The sequence below is a fragment of the Gobius niger genome, assembly GCF_951799975.1.
Source record: "Gobius niger genome assembly, chromosome: 10".
In the NCBI taxonomy this organism is placed as follows: Eukaryota; Metazoa; Chordata; class Actinopteri; order Gobiiformes; family Gobiidae; genus Gobius; species Gobius niger.
Genome location: NC_136861.1, coordinates 25,096,056 through 25,117,776, shown reverse-complemented (window position 1 = coordinate 25,117,776; position 21,721 = coordinate 25,096,056). Strand labels below are relative to the sequence as shown.

The 21,721-nt window shown below is 38.8% G+C and overlaps 1 protein-coding gene and 3 long non-coding RNA genes across 5 annotated transcripts; all 4 read right to left on the bottom strand.

The window, feature by feature from the left end:
• Positions 1–6,451: 6,451 nt before the first annotated feature.
• Positions 6,452–10,185, bottom strand: pih1d1 (PIH1 domain containing 1). 2 transcript variants are annotated; one of them, XM_079564987.1, is made up of 10 exons: positions 10,070–10,185; positions 8,937–8,994; positions 8,647–8,835; positions 8,236–8,297; positions 7,997–8,078; positions 7,823–7,919; positions 7,160–7,183; positions 6,996–7,074; positions 6,649–6,792; positions 6,452–6,561 (listed from the first exon to the last, which is right to left on the bottom strand). In XM_079564987.1, exons 1-10 carry the CDS (start codon positions 10,148–10,150, stop codon positions 6,526–6,528), a joined length of 852 nt encoding a protein of 283 aa, XP_079421113.1. In that variant the 5' UTR covers positions 10,151–10,185; the 3' UTR covers positions 6,452–6,525. The 2 variants fall into 2 exon arrangements, with proteins under 2 accessions (XP_079421113.1, XP_079421114.1); XM_079564988.1 differs by lacking the exon at positions 7,160–7,183.
• Positions 10,186–10,995: 810 nt separating this feature from the next.
• On the bottom strand, positions 10,996–14,748 carry LOC306968580. The gene is made up of 4 exons (XR_013793268.1): positions 14,464–14,748; positions 12,322–12,357; positions 12,136–12,257; positions 10,996–11,761 (listed from the first exon to the last, which is right to left on the bottom strand). It is a non-coding gene; the product is annotated as an uncharacterized lncRNA (long non-coding RNA).
• Positions 14,749–15,981: 1,233 nt separating this feature from the next.
• LOC306969521 lies at positions 15,982–16,525 on the bottom strand. Its single transcript, XR_013793332.1, has 3 exons — positions 16,454–16,525; positions 16,246–16,374; positions 15,982–16,086 (listed from the first exon to the last, which is right to left on the bottom strand). It is a non-coding gene; the product is annotated as an uncharacterized lncRNA (long non-coding RNA).
• A 109-nt stretch (positions 16,526–16,634) lies between these two features.
• On the bottom strand, positions 16,635–20,745 carry LOC306968478. The gene is made up of 3 exons (XR_013793257.1): positions 20,627–20,745; positions 19,452–19,515; positions 16,635–16,700 (listed from the first exon to the last, which is right to left on the bottom strand). It is a non-coding gene; the product is annotated as an uncharacterized lncRNA (long non-coding RNA).
• Positions 20,746–21,721: the final 976 nt, after the last annotated feature.

The window sequence follows — 21,721 nt, the reverse complement described above, 5'->3', positions numbered from 1 at the left end:
CATACCAGCTCCAAAGAAAGAGTTGAGTAAGTATTAACTTAAGTACTAACATTAAACCATATACATCTATTTTGTGCAGTAAAGACATGGAGTAGAGCTCAGGTTATCACTCACCTTCCTCCAGGGCGTCTTGCTCTGTGGCACAAAGTCAGCACAAGCGATTGACGCCAGCCAAGCCATGCGACAGACAGCCCAGAAGAAGACAGAGCGAAGAAGAGACAGAGGCAGATGTTGCAGACAGAGAGCATAAATACTAAAACTACAGCTTCTATCACGCTGCATGGCCACAGTCACTGCAGTAGCTCTGTGGAGGCTGTAGTTTTAATGCACAGCATACTGGCTATGAGCAGATAAAAAGTGAAGAATGCAATCTGTTTTAAAGTATTATCCTGTATTTGCCATTTGTTACTCCAACCAATACATACAAGTTTCTATCTAATGGTCTGACAGGATTTGTGCAGTGTATGACACATACCTTGGTGTTGCTCTGATCGTCCGGACCAGGACATCAGACCATAGGAACAAAGGGTGGATCAAAGGATTAGAGTTAGATAATACACAAAGGTTACTAAATACAGACACATTTGAGATGATGTTGTTAATTTTGAGTCTTTCATCAATATTTGAGTTTTGTTGTTGAGTGACCTGCATCAGGATCTTGTTTCCCCCTTGTGAATCCCTCTTTAGCCCACACATTATGTTAACATGTAGTCTATCATTTGATTGTTAAAGCAACAGTGTAGCTGAATGTATTAATCTCTGAATGGGGAACTGGGGGTGGAATTAAATAAGTTATCTTCTTTCCACTCCCTTTCAGGTGGAAATGTATCATCATGTTTACATACTGTATACTGTACTTTCTGTGCCATTGCCTGAAATAAATGAAAAAAACAAATATGAAAAAATTGTCTTCACCTTCTTCTGCCTCCTGCTGCTCGGTCCCCTCAGTTTCTAAACGTCACAAATAGTTAAAGCACATAAATGATTAGCCATACTTCATTGAATATCAGGAAAGAAAAATCCTCAGCAGAGTACAAAGCTGATCAAACCTTCGAACTGCTCCTCGCTAGAAAACAAGAAACAACAGACTTAATAAATGGTAAGATGTAGACAAACATGGACAGTGCAGATGTACTCACTCATACTCCTCGTCTACGTCCGACATGGCTGCAGAAACAAACAGAAAACATACTAATGACATCAGTCCTGTCCACACATGCTATCTGATAAGGGCTTCATACACATATCATTCAATTGACGAGATTATTTTCAATAATCTGCTGATATATTATGCAGCTTTAATTGTTTGGTTAGTATATATTTTAAGGGGTTTAGAAATAATGCTTTTGATGATCTGCCCAACAATGAAAGAGTATGAGGCCTCCCTGACTTTTAATATTAACATGACAGGCCACTGGTCACTCCTGACCGGCCTTATCAGTCCATCACAGGTGGACATAGACTTCATACCCTCATCATTAATCTCTGTGGACACACATAGACACGCACACAGATTCTTGTGGCTATTAATGGTGCCTGTGGGCCGCTATTGTCCTGACATGAAATAAAACCAGGCAGAGTCACACTGACACAATGGGTCGAAAACTGACACGGACCTGGCATCGCACAGCCATCCCCGACTGATGAGGAGGCGACAGGTGAGTATGTGACGCCGGCTCTCACTCAGTCACGATGCAGGATAGGATTTCTGACGCTTTCTATTCTCCACTTTGGTGGCCATTAGCTTGACCCTTCTTTACAGCTGACAATCTATTATCACCAAATGTGTGGAAGCGAAAGTCATCCTCCCGACCAGAGTTCCTCGAGCGTCAGAAGTCAATGATCACTTGACCTTATTCCGGAAGTTGCAGATACAAACATAAATCATGCTTATCAGTGTGACCCGGTTTCCACAACAGTGACAGGCTGCGTCAAAAGCTCAAGAGATATTTCCGTAATGTGGTAAGAGATCAAGTAGATGAGGGCAATAATGATGAAAATGCACATCCATTTTTTTTTGTCTGATAAACTATAATAAAGACTTTTTGCAAACCATCAGAAATGTACAAAACATGTCCATGTCCTGCTCAGAGTCTATAGTCTAGAGTCTATATATATATACTGTATATACAGTATATTGCACAGCTCTAATGTCAACAATGAAAAGGTATTTCTATACAAACTAAATACCAGCAAAAGAAAAAGAGAGAAATAGTCTTAATGGCTAAAAAAAATTATAAATATGCGACACACCAGTTAGTACTATTATTTCCTCAGTATTGCGAAATGTCTGGGTCGAAGCTCTGCTGCTACTTCAGTTGATCTGCACACTGTTGATGCTAATGCTGCCTTTCAGCTCTCAGTATCCCAGTGACTTTGCAGGGTCTTACATGGGATGCCCAGCTTGTCAGGAGCTTCCACCTAATGATAATGTGGGATCACTTGATAATCTAGATAGGGATGCTCTTTACAGTTTCTTTTGAAACAATTTCAGAGTAATTGTACGTTGCATAAAGCATGGTTATTTAAAGACTGTCTATCTGGGTTTTTTTTTGGTTCACAAATAATGAAAGGGGAAGCATGTAATATTTCAATGGTTAGTTGTGGTCAAAACTCATTCCTAACTTTGCTAGCACTTTATTAATCCCTATTCTACCCAGGGATACTTTTCTAAGATCGTTTCACAGCTATCAGGGAGCTATAATGTCACAGTAATGTAAACAAGAAAAAAAGCTCCCTCTTTTTTCACAAAGGTTATTCCATTCAAGAAAAACAATGTGATCTAAAAGCACTCAGACCTTCAATCTATAAAGAATATTTGTCACTATTGAAAGTGGCATGTAAAACCTATATTCTAATCTTCAACAAATGGGAGAGTGAGGTATGGATCTCCACCACAGCGGGATTATAGTGGACAGTAGCACATTGATGGATGCCTTTCATAACCTCCATAAGAGCAGGGCAGTTCATTTGGAAACTGTCTGTTTGAGCTACAGAGAGCGGGGGGAATTCTGGACCCGCTTCAAGTTCCACTAGGCCACAGTCATCAGCCGCCACGCAGATAATTTTAGTCAAGGACATGTGTGTAACTGCAAGGGGCAAAGTATGGACGCCAACAATACCACGTTAGCTTTTATGAGAGCTGTTGTCTTGTACTCACGCAGGTAAAGGTTAAGCATGTTTTTTGATCTCTTCTTCAAGTAGATTAAGGTGGTTATCAGTGTCTACTGGTGTACGCCAAAAAAATGTGTATTGTAGTTTATGAAGCACAGTGGTTTCACCAATCCTCGGTTCACAAAAACACTCTGAAAATAACTGCCATTAAAGATGGGGAATGGGGTATTATTCTTATCATCATCATCATCATATTGAATTTTTACAATTCTTGTTTTGACCCACTGACCAAACTAAGCCCCCCCTGTCATCAATCATGGGCGTGGGGCTCCCAAAGTTTGACTCAGCCCCTGCTGCATTGTTCTGAAATGTCCTTAACCCACCTTGTCAGTGCATATGTGTACCTCTGGACGAATAAAGCATCTTATGAAAAGTGCTTTTAATATCCATGGAGCTATAATTGCAGCCATTCAAGAACTACAGTTGTAGTTGTATGTTTGCTACGCCTAGTTATGGAAGATTTACTGCTCTAAATCTATAACTGCATGTGGGGCGACAGTGGCACGATGGTACAGCAGATCATCTCATGATTGAAAGGTCGGGGGTTCAAATCCCAGTTCCTGAAGGTGCACACTGTCGTTATGTCCTTGAGCAAGGAACTTCAACCACCTTGCCTCCTGTCTCTGCACACATTGGTGCATGAATGACAGTTTGAATGGGTGACTGGTTCCATGCTGTAAAGCGCTTTGAGTGCCTATTGTAGGTAGAAAAGTGCTGTATAAGTTGAGACCATTTACCATGTGCTGCGTTGCTTCAACAAAATGAGGACACTGATTCCATATCTCATGGAGACAATGTATGAATTATAATAGTTCATATTTGGTCCTGCAGAGACAACATTCTGGAGTCTCTTTTTGAGACACTGAGTCATTGATATATGTACAGTGGGGAAAAAAAGTATTTGGCCAAAATCCAATAGAATGTCTATGTGAAACTGACCAAATACTTTTTTTCCCCACTGTAATTCAAGCTTTTATTCAAGAGTTTGGCTCCAAGTTCATCTGGCTGAGAGCAAATGAGAATGAGAACTGCTAATGAGATGACGCCGCAGAAACACAACCATATCCACAACCATACCATATCCTCAGACAGTTTCTCACACAAAGTTGTCCAGTGCAGGACAGTACAGCAGCCTAGATTACACTGGATTATGTAGACACCTGTTTAGTAGCCGGGCACTAAAGTTAGCTATGGCCTGATCTCATGCTGCCAGCATTTGGGGCTGTTACCACGGAGAGAACAAAGACAATAGTGATGTTCCCAAACAAACTCTTTAGGATGCTAATGACTGTACTCAGCTGAAAGGGCTTAAACTAGGCCCAACTCACTGGATGCCCCTTCAGTTAAACTTATTCATTTAAGAGCAATGTATGATATCTTCATCTTGCTATTAACTATAAATTAATTGTTTATTATTGGAATACCCCTTGAGTTGTAGCATCTAGTTTTCAAGGGGGGGGGCATTAATTAACCAAATTTCAATGACATTTCAAACTCTTGAGCTCCTTTCCCTGATTCAAACTTTATCCTGTTTGTGAGTGTCTAGTGGCCTTATCAGCAAATCTTGTCCCAGTGCCATTTCCCACAGCTGCCAAAAAAAAGACCCTTTTGTAAACGTCTCTCTCTTGTTTGTTCTGTAAATGTCTACACTGGTGCTGCATATCACAGACATGTCTTAAGACTTAAGAATAAGGATCAAACAGAGTAACTTCACCCTCAACCTCAGTTGTCTTAATGTAAATGGAATTTTTCACAGAAACAGCAACATTAACACAATTTATTCACTAATACTCAAGCAAAAAGTAAATGATGTCTAGCAGCTGGTTGTACTTGACCCAAATGCTGATGTGCATAATCTTTATCTAATTATCTAATCTAATTATTATTACTGATGATTAGATACAGTGGGGAAAAAAAGTATTTGGTCAGTTTCATATATACATTCTATTGTAGAGTCAGTAGATTTACACTTTAATTAACACAAAATGAAGAAAATGTCAAGCTACAATAAGAGCACTTCATAATGTACTAGGTTTTATATAAACTACACAGCAGCACAAATAATAATTTTAAATGGAAAACAAAAGAAAAGTGCACTAACAACCAAAGAACCACCTAACAAGCGGACAAAGCCTTACCTGTAGTGAGGTGATCAGCGCTCACAAAGACACAGGCAGACAGGGGTAGCCTACAGAATGACTATTGTGTGGAGCCAGGGGTTTTATACTAAATGTAGCAGGTGTGTGTGTGTGTGTGTGTGTGTGTGTGCGCAGGGATATAACTGTTATACGTTACCAGAATAACTGAGTGTGGCAGCAGGGACAGGGGCCACATGTGGATTAGAAAGATGAGCAGCCTCTGGGATAAGGCAAGAACAGAGGGATGACCTCACTGGACAAATGCATGGGCACCGCCGCACACCAACTGCACAAGGGACAGGGGAGGAGGAGCACTAAACAGAGAACAAAGACTTTTCAAACACATGCTAGCATTTGTACTGGTGACGCAGACATTTGATACATTTCAGAAGAACTACTGTCTAGTACTACTACGAGTATTAGACACACAGAGAGAACTATACAGAAGAGGCAAGAGAAGACAGAACTCAAGAATATCTTATTTTTATCTTGCATACTTTTTGAATACACTCTAATCGATATAAAAAATAATCATGCATTAGATCATGCCTGACCCAGTAAAAACATTTCAGGTGATGTGTCTTGATCGATAGCAGTTGGGTTTCCACATTTCTCCAGGCACTGAACACCTTGTACTTCTGGACACTTCAGGTCGGATACAGCTGCTAAAAATGACAGCACTGGAAGATAATGGATTCCTGATGGCTTTATGCTGGATTTTTATTACGTTTTTGACTGTTGCGTTGCATCTTTTCATGTCAACTCACTACTTCGGACTGTTGGCTATTGGCAATAAAATATTTGATGGTTCGGTGTCCTACATCCATCTGACCAGCTTTTAGCAGTTTGTCACTCTTAAGAGCTTTTTGGTTTTCATTCCCATTTGGTGTGCGGGAAAATAGCTCTAATGTCACTGCACACCGGATAGTGTGGACAAGCTTTATCCACACTTCCTCTGATTACATTCGCTATCACCCGGGACACTACAATACAACAGCCTTTCAGTTATATATCCTTTGGGCAGAAATGTGACAGAAAAATAACAATGAGGTCGAAAAACTTGTTTGCGTAATAATTGTGCAAGCTGTGTTTTCCTTTGGGTCAAATTAAGTGTAATCCTTCAAATGATAGCAACACAAGGCAACCTGTTTCATAATTCCAAAATGATTTTATTATTATTTACACTAAAAATATATATAAAATATAGAGACATTTATGAAGACAGCACAGGCATAGTAACTGTAAGGATCTGGAAAAGAAATGGAACATTTTAAACACATTTTCCACATATATATAGACTGTCTCACATGATTCTGACTTTGTGATTTTGCTGTACCTGAGTAGTGGCATTGTACTGGGCCATGCTGCTCTCTTGGTCAATGAGAAAAGGGTGGAAGATGTCCAAGTGGTACAACGAAGGCCTAGCATTTAGCACCAGTCTGTCCTCTCCCACGTCCAGAAGCAGAGAGCGGGCTGAGGTCTGATCAAAACAACATAAGTTGTGGGTTAATTGTAAGTAAATGGAGGTTGGTTACTTTCGTTTGACAGAGGCATCATAGTTTCTACATTTACTTGGCTTATTGAAATCATTTTAAAATACTAAAACATTTACTTCTCTATGGCTGTAAAATGATGAACTGGTTATTCTAAAGTTTTAGAGCGAGTAAAAGGTTGTTTTCTCACAATTCCAGGAAGTTTTATCTCTGCTATGAGGTACTGTGCATCTCCAGAACAGGGCTCCACTAGCAAGGTGAACTCAGGTCTGAGGACAAACAGTGATTGTGAGTGCCACCATGAATATGCCAATTATACGTTATTAACATGTTACAGTTAAATGCACCATTTACCTTTTAGCAGTAATCGTGTTTTCCCTGAAGAAGAATTCAGACAATTACAACCATTATGATGACATTGTAAATGTGTGTACGACGGATGGAAATTAGCCCAAGGAAAATCCGGTGTGGTGTGTTTACATGCGTGAGACCCATGTACTGTATGTTGTATGTAACAACAAAATAAACAAATAAATACAAGAAAAGAAAAGAAAAGAAAAGAAAAGAAAAGAAAAGAAAAGAAAAGAAAAGAAAAGAAAAGAAAAGATTGAATCCCTAAAATGTTTATATCATATATTTCCATCCATTAGAATAGAGAGATTTAGGAATTTGAAATTGGGATGGTTTTGGTAGATTTGTCAAACTGGGCACGACCAGACTTCTTTCTGCATCAGTAAATCGGCTTGCAAATAAACAATCATGGTTACGGCACAGGTACATCTGGCAAAGTCAGGAAACCATGATGATAGATCTCTGCTCTGTGTATAATAATATAGTATAGTGTATAGTGCTCACGTTTGGCTAAGATTAAAGCAAGGTGTAAATGAACAGCTAAATGCCATGTATTTGGATTAAAACCATTGTTAGTGGGTTTGCTGTGTTTTTCTATAGTTTCTTAATAAAACTATGACTTTTTTTCTTCAATGTTAAAATTATTTATGCTTTCTTGTGACGTACTGAGGCTGCAGCTCTTGGATAACAGGTCTGCTCTTGGTTCGAATGCTCTGCTCTCCGATGGAACCCAGAAACTTCCTGTTCTTAAGGACTTTCCAGTCTGCAAATAGAAAAAACACAATGGTGTAAAGAGGATCCTAATCTGCAGACAGAGGCAGGCATAGGCAGAATGCAGACCTCGGCTCAACTCTAGGTTGTATTTGTTCTCCAAGCCCTCAACAGACACCAGGATAATGAACTGCTGGAACAGAGGATCCTTCTGCAGGCGCAAACAAATATTAATTTACCTTGTACTCAAAGCATAATCAGTTTTGTAAGCTGTCTAAGCAAAATTTGATTTATTTATGAATTGAGATAGAGAGAGCTGTATCACCTCATGTTGTTAATACACTAGGATGGGAGTGTTGTGTACACACCTGACAGGTTTGGAAAAAATCCTGGTTTATGACAACATCATATGCAGTGCAGCCCTGAGAGTCTGACATAGAAAAAAAAGTTATAATTCAGCTGTCAATTCAGAAAAGATTATGGCACAGCTCGCATCGGGATAAAGGACAAGGTTAATCCTCATGTTCACCAGGGAAAAGAAGAATTCTGTAAGAAGGTCTTGTTCTGACATGTCTGCAACTCCTGCCGCATTTTTCCAACCCTGAGATTGCTACCTTTAAACTATCACAAACATTTAGCAGCGACAGTCCTTTCGACCTTGAGAAGGACCTTCAGACCAGAAAATTCAGTCTAGTCTGTAGTGCATGGACTTGCATGACCAGATTTGATGATAAACTCTCACAACTTGTTCAGCAAAATAGTACAGAAAAAGTCCATACTGTTGTCTGTTTCTGTGTGTGGCTCCCCTAGACTCATGGGGACTCTATAACCACTGGGGTCTTCAGATTGGAGGAGTTCCACGAGTTCATCCCGGGACAGGTCTGGAGGGGGCGGGACTGAGTTTGACTGACAGATATTTATGAAAACCTTCTCCTTTGACGGCTCCAGCATAGTCTTGACACACATGCCTGGGAAGAGACAAGTGATAATGACATTTGAAGAGCTTTCAATTTATTGACCAACATGCATTCAAATGGAATATGTGCAAAATCCAATAAGTGCTACTTACCGGGCTGTGGTGTTATAACTCTAGAGTCAGGATTTTCATTCTGTAGTTTGCCCATAGTCTATTCAACAGATGTAAAGATGTTATAACTACATTAACATCTTACCATTCGCCTTAACTGAGCATTTTCTCCAGTTCGACTTTACCCAAATCCAGAAGCTTCTAGACTGGAGTATATAGCCTCTAGGCCAGTGCCTCATTTGAAAGCTAAGACCTACCAAAACTGATCTAAACAGATTTTTTCCTCATGCTGATGCCGTTTTCGTCTCCAATTTGGCCACTTTTTGCACTTTCGTCGTTTTTGTGTCACATTTTGTTGCTCTTTTGTCACTTGCTCTTTAGTGGCTTTTTCTCAATTTTGTGTTGTACCTTTCCTTGCTTTTTTGTCATCATTTTGAGGCTTTATTTCAAGAAGCTTTTAGATTTGGGTAAAGCCAAAATGGAGAAAATGTGCTCGGTTCAGGTGGGGGTTAGGAGGTTAAAAATGCAAAGATGTTATCACTACATTAAAAGGATTTTTCAGGATTTTTGACATAGGGCCTAAATTCCTAGTTATCCAGAGTGTTGTTGATTTCTGGAGCTATTTTTTTTTTAATTTCTATTCATGCAGCCCTCATATTTGAAGCATTTAGTGGTGCTAGGCTAGTGCATGTCTATGGTAACTAGTTGCCTGCATTAAAAACACCCAAGCACAGTGCACCTGAGGCAAATCATTTATACCACCAGACTACCGATGTAAATGTCAGTGATGACTGGATAATTTTTTCAATACAATCATTTTGCATTTAAAATAACTCATATTTGAGCCGCATCTGCTTCCTTGCTGTAAGCTAGTTTGTTTACCTGCGGCAGGCATTACTACATGTGGAATTCACAAAGGAGCTTTCTACAAATCAGATATGGTGAGGTTTGGAGGACTACCCTATGATTTTGAAGAGGTTTTTAATGCAGGCTACTAGTTACCATAGACATGCGCTAGCCTGGAACTAGCCTAGCACCACTAAACTCTTCAAATATAAGGACTGCATGAAAATAAAACGATATCTCCAGAAATCAACAATCATCCTGAATCATCCCTTTAATGTTTCCACTTGACAGCCTGCACACGACAAATGTAAACAATATGTTCCCATCACCTGTAGGAGCAGTTGCTGGTACAGCTCCTCTTGCTGCTGGAGCTCCAGCTCGGAGCTCAGTAAAGATGAGTCTGTCGCCATGGCGATGAGGGGGTAGGAGGGTCACTGGACAAACACGGGTGACGGGTGAACGTCCTGAATAGTTTATGCAAAAAGAACTGAGGACAAACTACTCCATCAAAAGCATTATTCTGCAGACAAGCTAACACGACTCTGGGTCAAAATGCACGAACTTCTCGGTTACAATGCGGTCTTCCCAATACAAATGAGTGGAATAGCTTAGCTTTAGCATTCTAGAGTAGTCTACATAATAAAATGACATTCATAGCTTCAGGTTTTCAGCACGAGTTACCTAGTTTCCCCTTAATTTTGTCATAGTAGAATCCTTTTCTATAATGTGTTGACATTAATACGTTAATGTTTACCTTCTCAGAAACACAACGAGGGGAACTTGGCGCACGAGACAAGTCAAGCTACAAATTCCGGTCGCAGACTTCAAAATAAAAGCGGCATAAACTAAAGTACAAACACGTACATACCAAAATAAAATAGAAATGCTTTAATTAGCTGCAAATTGTTGTCTGTCATTGTACACGTCCCCAAAGCAAATGCATCATTAGATATTATTACGTGGGTATTTTTTAGGGTTTAGGAGTTTGGCAAAGAGTATGTGGATCATAAACAACAAACAAGAAGTCAATATAACGTGTGTATTTGTCTCAAACAAAAAACAACACTGTGCAAATATAACAACGGTACAAAAGTTGATCATAGGCTGTACATTCCAAACACAACACTGCATAACTTAAAAAGGACATATTTTTTTTTTTTTTTTCAGTGATAGTGAAAGATTAGCTTTGAAATACATGCAAAGTTATAAAGACTGACAGACAAGAAGACATACACAGGTTATGGCTCGTAGTACTCTATTTAGCAATGCAAATGCTATTACTCTAAAACATCACTTGCACATATTGCACAGGTAAGACAAATCTCTTTAGTTACACACTGTATTAAGAGAACTGTTTCGAATATGTTAAGCATGCAAAGCTAATACATCTGAAAGTATCGGTCAGCATAGTTGTACTCTTTTCATGTGTCAGTCTACACTTTCCACCATTCAAGACATGAAGACATTTTAGGGTTAAATCATGATTTGAATGAATAAATACACACTACAAATAAACAATGACATATTAATAACTATTAGCTTAACATTCTATATCTTCCTATACATGGCCCAAAGTAGGACCAGCCCTTGAGAGTCATACACAATTTTTAAATAGTAGTCACTTTCTGAAAGGAATGAAAGCACTTCACATTCTGTCACTCAAAAACGTATTACTGGACACCCATATTTCACACATTGTATTATCATTTTCTTTGTAACACATTGAGCTGCTTTTGGAAGAACAAGCTGCATACAGCTCACTCAGGCCCCCTTCAGTCAATCTCTCTTCAGACTCGTGTTGGTTTGATGCAGGTTTTGATTTCACTGTATGAAACTTCTGATTGAGACGATGGTCCACTGCAGCTCTCATTCTGTCAGAAACTTTCCAGTGGAACAAGGCTTCTTTCTTTCTCACCGCCTGCTTTGACCGGTCCTCACGTATTTGTTGAGTGGCTTTCAGGATCTGATGACTGTGAAAGCAAATTCTCTAAATGTCCATTCATGACAGCTTCTAAAGGGAACTGAAAGACAGAAGTTTGAGAATGATGATGTATGACATAAAAATGCAATGAAGATCCTAAACAGTATTTGATAATAATTATTCTTTTGCTAAGTCCGATGAAATAGACACATTGATCAGATTAGAGATGAACATTTTATAAAGAATTGGTTACTAAGATGCTCATTTCAAATACAGCTGCACATACAAAAAGATTAGAGTCAGAAGAGGAGATGATCCATTGTGGGAAACTCTCCTTTCAGAGTGTAAGCACTAAACAACCTAATTGTATGTTGATGAACAAAAATCTAAAGTTGACAGTTGAATAGTTTGATAAGCAGCAATAAGAAATGTGCATCAAGTGGACGTAATGTTCAAAGTCAACTTATTTCTTACACTTTCACTCCCCGCTGTGCCCTGGTTTCTCCGACTGCAGAGTAGAGCAACACAAAAGGCCAACGCCAAGTTCAGGAGCACAGACAGGCCCAACAATGAATAGACGGCCGTGTCTTTTACCTCTGTAATATAACATGTATTAGTCAAAAGTTTGTGAAAACACACTGGTGAAGACAAGTCAAATACCTTTGTTTTTGTTGTAGTCAGGGGTCCCAGCAAAAACTGAATGGAAAAATAAAAAAATATTAAATTATCAACTGAAACTTACACACACTGGACACTGTGACCTGATGTCTGCAGATTGATCATGCAAGGTATTAACAGGTTTTACTAACAGGTTAGTACTACTAGCAGTAGCAGTAATAGCAGCAGATGCAGAGAGAAATAGTAGTGCCAATAGAAGAGATGTAAAAACTGTCACTACCAGTTTTTACGTTTAAAATCCTGTTTCATGATTGTAGGATGGTGTTTGGCCAATCACTGTTCAGATCAGATCTTCCTTTTCCTTTGATTTATGGTCAGGGTCATTTAAGATTCCTGGGATGTTTGGTGTGAATGGCTTTCTTGAGATCATGCCACAGCATCCTGTTCAGGTTTAGGTCAAGACTTTGACTGGGCCATTCCAGAACGCATATTCTATTCTTCTGAAACTATCATGGTCATTGTCTTGAGCTTCAACTGTTGGACAGATGGCCTCATGTTTTTCTGCAAAATATCTTGATAAACTTGTGAGTTAATTTTCCCATCGATCAGTTCCACTGCTCCCTATATGCTGATAACGTGCAGCACGTAGGGAACCACGTGTCCGAAGGACACATTACTGAGGCCAATGTGACTGGATGGCATTGTAGAGTATTTGCGCCGTTGTTTTATCCACGCAGCTGACAAAAAACGGCCCACATTCAATGAGAATGATGAAGACTGAGTTGAAGTGAGCTCCGTTGTCCAGGCCCTGAGGCAGCAAAGCTTCCCCACACCATGATGCTCCCTGCACCATACTTCACAGTGGGTATAAGGTTTTGATGGTGGTGTGCTGTTCCATTTTTCCTCCACTTAAGACGTGGGGTATTCCACCCAAACAATTCCACTTTGGTTTAATCAGTCCACAGAATATTTTGGAGCATCCATGTGCTCTGTAACAAACTTCAAAAGTGCAGCAATGAATCTGAATCTGAATGGCTTCCTCTGTGGCGTTCTCCCATGAACCCCATTCTTGTTCAATGTTTTACATATTATAGATGTGTCAGCAGAGATGTTGGCATGTGCCAGTGATTTGAAGTCCTGACACTCTAGACACTCTTTTTTTCTTCACTGAGTCTTAGAAATGTTTTTTTTTTTTTCCTTTTCCAGCTAAAAAGGTTTTCAGAGAGCTCTTTTGAGTGAGGCATGGTGCACATCAGACAATGCTTCTCAACAAGAGACAATTCTTTACTAGTGTGTGTTTTTCAGTAGCAAGGGCAGCTTTAAGCCACACCTCTGTGACTGGACCTCAGGTTGGCTCACAGCTGACTCTGCATACATTTGTCTAATTAGCTCTTGGAGGATCCTTGGAGGTTCACTGACTTTTTCCTCCGTGTCCTGAGAATGTTTACATGTTATGGCCAATAAAAATATGATAACATGTAGTTGTTTGGGTCGTATTAATTCAAACAAACACGGTTTGTCTATTCTTATGATTTAAATAAAGATCAGACCAGATTTTATGACCAATTTATGCAGAAATGTGAGAAATTCTTAAGGGTTCACATACTTTTTTCCTCCCACTGAACCATGTACAAAACCATTGATCAAAAAAAAAAGAAAATCCCTCAAAGTCAATGTAGGTTCTAAAGTGAGATGAAGCCAGTATGACTCTCTGCGCCCTTAGCATTTCCAAACTTCGAAATACGATACCATGTCAATGTCAATAATAAAATCCATGGAGACAAAAATGTGCAGTTAGAAACTCTTTAGTGAGTAAAAAACAGACATTACAGGACAGACAGGGGATTACAAAAAAGGGGTAGCAGAGGTCAAAAAACTGTTTGGCTCCATTCTGTGCACTGCACTCCCCATGAACACACCACAGGGTGAGTGTCATAACATAGAGCCATAACCAAATGAAATATGACAAAACACAATACCAAATACCAAAATGCTGATTGTGAAAGTGAATTCCCTAAACAAATAATTGTTTACCAAAATAATAATAATAACAAAATATAACAAACATAACAAAATAATTGTGGCATAAACTATTTACAGAACAAAAACATAATTTAGGCTCCTACAGTCAAAATGCATTGTAATAGTATAACCCAGCTGTATTCGTATTCCCAATTTTCTTACCTCCAGCTGGGGACTGTGAGGCTGCGCTTGATGCAGACGGCCTGGTGGACCATGTTGTCACAGGAGGAGGACTGTTTTTCGATGACTTTTCCTCAGTGGTTGATGCTGCTGTTGTTGTGGTTAGTTGTGTGGTTGTTGGTGGCTGTTTAGTTGTTGGTAATGTTGTAGCAATACGCGTCATATCTAAAATAACACAAACCTCACTTGGTAACATAGTACAACTAGCTTCTCAACACACTTCCGTGCGAGAAGAAATGGTTGATTTACTGGCTGCGTTCAGTGGTGATGCGCTACTTCCGTTGGGCCGGAGTGGCTGACAAACAAACAGACTGCCTTCTGTCGCAAAGGTAACAACCACCACCAGCGCATTAAAACTGAAAGGTAGGTGAGGTAATTTGAGCTATAAAGTGCAGCCAGAGAGAAATTTGATTGCAAACAAACAATCAAATGACAATCCTGTTTTTTAGAAAGCATTTTGTTGTGTGGCAGTTACAAAAAATCATGCTGAGAAGCACATTCGACACACAAAATCAGTTTCTGTGATGTGCCCGAGCTTAAAACAACGATTTAGAGTTTACTAGCTATAGAAAACAGTACTTACTAAATCTTGAATACAACTCCACGACAACATCTGTAAGAGGCAGAGCAAAGAAAGTGAGTAAAGAAAGACAGCGGGTTTCAATTAGAGAACAGAACAGAGTACTGACTGAACAATGCACAATGTTAGCAACAAAAGCACAAAATCGTTCATGCGAGTTACGCCCTTGACATACAGCACAACTCAAGTATTAGATTCAACTTATGTGTAAAACCTGCAAGCATGTACAGACCTCTACAAGTTAATTCTAAGATCCAAGGGATTCTTCTATTAGTTTAGCCCTTTAGTATAAGTAAAGCTGCTATCAGGTTATTATCCAAAATTGTTCAGCTCTAATTCACATAATAAATGAAGATGGTCATAATGATGGTCACCTCTTAACCCACGCTATACCCAAATCTAAAAGCTTCTTGAAAGAAAGAGTCAAATAAGCGACAAAAACGAGGAGGAAAAACGCAAACAAAATAGTCACGAAAATGTGGCAAAAACACGACAAAAGCGCAATGAAAACAGTGATGAAAAAGCAAGAAAAAGACATGACAAAAGAGTGAGAAACAACATGCCGGAAAAACAACAAAAATGCAACAAAAAATTCAATCAAAAAGGAATAACGCTTCAAAAATTTGACAAAAACGCGTGACAACAAAGTTACGATCACTTTTGTGGGTCTCAGCTTTCAAATCAGGCAAATGCACTGAAGGTTTTAGATTTGGGTAAAGCCGAACTGGAGAAAATGCACTCGGTTCAGGTGGCGGGTGAGAGGTTAAAAAAAAAGGGTCAGACAGCAACATGTCATATTTATACACTGACTGCACATGTAATGATTTAAACTCACCATGTGAACACGCTGCGAAAAGAGCACACATAAAAGGTGTTAGAATGTGTCTTGTTTCATTTTGACTCATTCATTTGTATTTACCGTCAATTTGTATGGATCTTTTAGATGCTTTTGCGACCAAACACATGAGGTCCAAAAAAGACACTGTTTGTGGCAGCTCTCTGCAGTTTGAAGTTTTCATAAAAGTCTGTGAATGAATACATCAACATTGAGTTTGAACATGTAATACTGTCAGTAAAATAAATACACGGTGCTCTTGACGTGAAATTGTCACCATATGTTGGTAACAACCCAAAAAACACACCACAGATGATCGGAAGTTATGCTATGTGAAATAGATTCTCACTTCAACATCTTCATCTTCATCTCTATCTTCATCTTCATAAAAGCACTGAAACCATGATTTGAGATACTCCATGTAGCTCTTCGTGTCCCCTTTTGTAATCTTGCTTCCTAAAGTGCACTTTATCACATCCTGTAACAGAGAGACACACTTTAATAAGTGACTTAACTCTGGGCCTAAATGAACATCAATATTTCCACAACTGGTTCACCTCAAAACTGTCAGCATCATTAAGAGGAAATCTTTCTGTCAGTGTGACTAATGTGATTTTTCTGTCTTCTGGAATCTGAAATAAGAGACACATTTTATCAGACTGAACGATATTTAAAACCACAATTATATTCAAAAACAGGAGTCTTCTACAGTATTTGATATTATTGCCCAAAACTTACCCAGTTTTTGTTAAGAAAGGTATCATCGCATTTAGCCTCGGCCAGGTGGAGTGTGTACAAACACAACTGGAAGACACAAAATTGGACTTTGCTTAAACTTTATTTAAAGAGTTTTGGGACATGTGAGCAATCAGCCAGTGATATATTTCCTAGTGGTCTTGTCTCATGTTAAAGAGAAAGAGAATTTCAATGTTATATTATATAATACATTATATAATATAATACATTATATAATATAATACATTATATAATATATTAGGGCTGGGCAATTAATCGAACTTTAATCGAAAATCACAATCTCTACTTTGGTCAATCTCAATAACTGTCATGGGACCACAGGTTTACAGCCATTTCTTTGGCAAAAACAGTCCCTAGTTTGGGAGTTTGGACGGGACAATAGAAGACTTTTGTGCGTTGAATGAGACTTGATGAAAGCATTTGTTTTTGTTTGAGCTGTAGTTTGAATAAAAAATGTATCTAATTTTATGAATCAGCAAGATGTATTTAATTTATTATGAAAAAATAAAATCTATTTGAAAAGCGAGAACGATCAATATGGGTAAAATACTCGTGATTATTTTTCCCCCCGAAAATCGCCCAGAGGATTACCCTATTGCACATGTTTTTAGTGGTAGAGAGCATGCAAACTCTGCACAGAACTTGGTCTGGGTCGAAGAGTTGGCAGAACTTGGGCAACCGGTAACTAAGTTTGTTTCCGAGCTCTTGAAGGAATTGGAACTGGATAATGCTCCTCTTTTTGGCCACAGTATCTTGTCATGTGTTTTGTTCTTTAATATCAAGCCATTGAAAGAGGGTTCAGGCGTCTACATTAAACCTTTGAAATAAAGAATGAAGCGAGTCCTACCTCATATGATCTCTGCCGACCAAACAGGTTTCATTAAGAATAGATACTCGTTTTTTAACGTTCGCAGGCTATTCAACATAATTTATGGTTTATCTAGATCCGCTACACCAGAAAATTATATATTTGACAGGCTTGAGTGGGACTATCTGTTTTATGCTCTGAAGAAGTACAATTTTGGGTGGGTAAGATTACTATACACGGATCCATTAGCATTAGTTTGTACCTTGGGCTATATTCAAAGGTATTCCCCATTTCTCGTGGAACTAGGCAGGGCTGTCTCTTGTCACCTTTGCTATTCGCCTTGGCGCTGGAACCTCTAGCATTTAGGCAGGATTCAGCTATAACTGTTTATTTAGAGGCGGTCTCAAACAGAAAATATCCTTAGATGACATGATTCTGTATGTTTCCGATCTCGACACTTCCCTCTATGCTGTTCTGTCCACTCTCGATGTTTTTAGCAGTATCTCAGGATGCAAAATAAATCTTCAGAAAAGTGACATTTTTCCTATCAACCTCCTGGCACAAACCTATCCTCTGCACAAATTTTCCTTAAAGGTCACAGCGGACAAGTTCACCTATTTGGGCGTTTGTATAACGAAAGATGCAGGCAAACTCTTTCAAGAAAATTTCACCCCTTTGGTAAATGACTTGGAACAGAATATAAAATGACGGTCCTCTCTAAATTTATCGATTGCCGGCAAAGTAAACACTATTAAAATGAACATGCTTCCTAAATTTAGTTATTAGTATCTATATCTCTTCACCAACACGTTTAAAAAAATGTGATGCTATTATTTCTATTATTTCAACGTTCAAAGAAACTTGGTGGCATGGCCCTTCCAAATTTTCAATTGTAATACTGGGCAGCAAATACTGACCCATTGTACATTGGCTATAAGGTACATTGGCCTCCTCATGGTGCTTATTGGAAGCGCGGTCTTGTAAGCCTTCATCACTGTGTGCACTAGTGTACTCGTCATAAGCTGCGATTTCCGCTCCTTTTACAAAGAATCCATTAGTGTCTGCAACCTTTTGGAAACAGATTCAAGAACAATTTGGATGGCATCGCCTCTCAGTCAGCGCTCCCATTCATTCAGGCTTTTGATTTTATTAGGAAGCAGTTTACCCAATTCCCAACTCTACCCCCACAATTTTTTTATATAACGTACTATAATCACTGAATGATCCTTCTTAATATATAATATATATTGTCCAACTGATCCCTAACATAACACCTGGTACATATTTGCTTTTAGACCCAAAGTTGTGGCTCTTTTTGGCGTAATCCCGGACTCATATCATCATCTTTTTGGCCGACTGTACACTTCTTGCTCGCAGGCTGATTTTACAGAATTGGAAAAACTCATTACCTCCCTCTCATTCGCAGTGGATCAAAGACCCAATAGTTTTTAAAAATTGAGAAGATCAAACATACACTTAAAGGCAGTGATGCATCTTTCTCGGAAATCTGGCATCCCTTTTTGAAATATGAAAAACTTGATTTGGTTTTGTGAATTTTACTTGTGGCATTGTGTGATTATTATTGTATGTTTTTTTCCCCCGCTTGTTCGATGGATTGGCTTGGTTTGATTTAAAGGGAGGGCTTGATTTGATGTTTTGTGTGGGTTATTTTGTATTGTTAAATAAAAAAGTATAAATAAAGTTTTTAAAAAAATAAATAAGTGTGGGGCTAAAAAAAAAAGGCACAGAAAGGCCTTGTCTGGCTGCGTAACCATGCTGACCACTACGCACCCATGTGAAATGGACCAGTCGGCGTTGAAGAGACAGTCTTTTGAGCTTTTTAAATGGTTCAGTCACTATCGACAGAGGGTTCAAATACTGGGACTGTCCCAGGGAAACTGGCACTGACACTGGCAATAGATGGCAAACAGTTCTTTATCTTGTTAACAGAAGTTTCCTTAAAAAAAGTCAAAGGAAGTAAACAAACTTACACACAGAAACAGCAGGGTAAGATTCCACCATGATATCATGCTGCTACTGGCATCTGCGGCAATTCTACAGAGGCAAAGATCACAGCAAAGAAATATATACATCATTTTGCAAGCACTAAATATCAAATGATTGCAAGATAAAAGTGTGGATAAGAATGGTTGATAAAGAACATTTTTCAAATTTTGCTTGAAATCTGTAATTTTTTAAATAGGGATGCGAGCGCAAAAATATAAACCCAACCTCAAGTGGAATATTATGGGTTTTTTTCACTCATAGTTAGTGGTTGTGTGAAACAACTGAGTTTGCTATTTTTAAATGATAATGAAAAAAGAAAGGACCAAAATGACCTTGATCAAGTTCTTAATACTGACAGGCATTTTGAAGAAAAACCTAAATCACTGTGAGTGTAGTTTGTGTCAACCCCAAATACAATAACAGAAAAAACATCACAAAAATGTAATGTTGTATATGGAATTATGATGCACTTCACATGTTAAAAACAATAATGATCTCATGCTAAAATATCTTTGGCATTAGTTTATCTTTGTATTACTCATGACACTAAACGAAGGCTGCTTTGCTCTATGTTAAAGCTTATAGCAGTGGTACTCAAACTGTGGTGCGTGCACCACGCACTGCAAGACTTTAATTTAAGTTATGTTATGATAATGAATTTAGGTTAGGCGGTTTTTGTTTTTTCTAATTCAGGCCTGGCGTGTTTATTTATATCGCGCATTTCCTACACAAGGCAACTCTCCCAGCAAGGCTGGTGGTACTTTGAAGGTCGACTATGCTGCATGGTGTGAAACCTACAGTATTTTAAATTATTGTTACAATAGCAAAACACACACAATACTGAATGGTATCGATGTAAACCTGATTGTGGTCTCAAATCAGCCGACTCTTTCCTCTCACTTACAGATTTCCCAAATCTTACATGAGTTTTGCTCACGGCTTTTGGCCAATGCAGTAGTAGCAGTAGTAGTAGTAGTAGTAGTAGGCTTTAGGCAGTCTCTGTCTGTGCGTGCCATGTGTGCGTCAAGTATGCACTAGTTATCGACAGGTAACTCATTCACCTTTCCTATTATACTCACAGGAAGTCGGATTGTCCTCAAAACACCCCAAGACCCCTGACATTACGTGATCAAAGCCAAACGCATGAAATAAAACTCACCTTTGCGAGCTGCACGCGAGTACGTCTGTGCCTCTCTTGGGTTCATTCTACATTATACTTTCGCTTTCAAAATTGCTCAACCCCTTGTGCTTTCTCCGCCTCCTGTGTGATATAATCACGGACTTTCCAAAGAGGGGTCTTGGGTTTGAATAAATCTGAGGACACAAGGAAAGGCCAGTGTCTGGGGAGGGATAGTGGTCATGTTTGTATTTGACGCACATGGATTGATTTTCTTTTAAATGCCTCTGTCCCAGTAACAAAATGCACAAGATAATCCTCTATTTAAGGTATTTACATGGTGGTGGCTACCGCAACAATAAATCAAAAGGGCTGAAAAACATTCAACAAATCTGCATCTCCGATGTCAAATTAAAGACAGAAGAATCAGAGGATCTTGGATTTTTATTTATTTAGGATGGCACACTGATTTAACAGAGAGCAATCTGTAGTGTAGGCCACACGCGACCAGTGCAAAACTCAATATTATAATAACAAAACAAAATCGCAAAGCACCTTTTAAGAATTACTTTCTTATTTTGGCTAGAAATGGCAATATAAACAACAAACAAGTAAATAACAATACTATCACAAGACGTTACGGGTTTTAACAGTGAATAGCCAGGTTCATCCAAACTATATAATACAGCAGGGGCTCCCAGTGTGTCTGGTCAGAGGGTCAGGTCAAGACGAGAGATAATATTTGATTAAACTAAATGGTAAAATGATTTAGAAAAAAACTGTTATGTCTGAGAAATGACTGGATGTGCAGAAAACACTCCACAGCAGTTTATTTGTTTGAAATTAGGTATTAATTTTGTATCAATACATGCGCTATGGATCAGGGACAAAAGGCTGGGATCCACTGTCATACAGATTACCCATTTAGCTTCAGGCACAGGTTTGGTCTGTGTTGTTTAGTGCTTGTCAGGTCGGCAAACAGTGCATCAGGTAAGAAAGAGCTTTATTGAGGTTACCAAATTTCACCATTTTGTTAATACAGTAAAGTTTGTAGTACAAAACAGAAGGACTGAAGAGGTAGGATGTTGAGATGACCTTTTGGCTGTGGGAAGGTCAAAGCAGTGGTATTAAAAACGA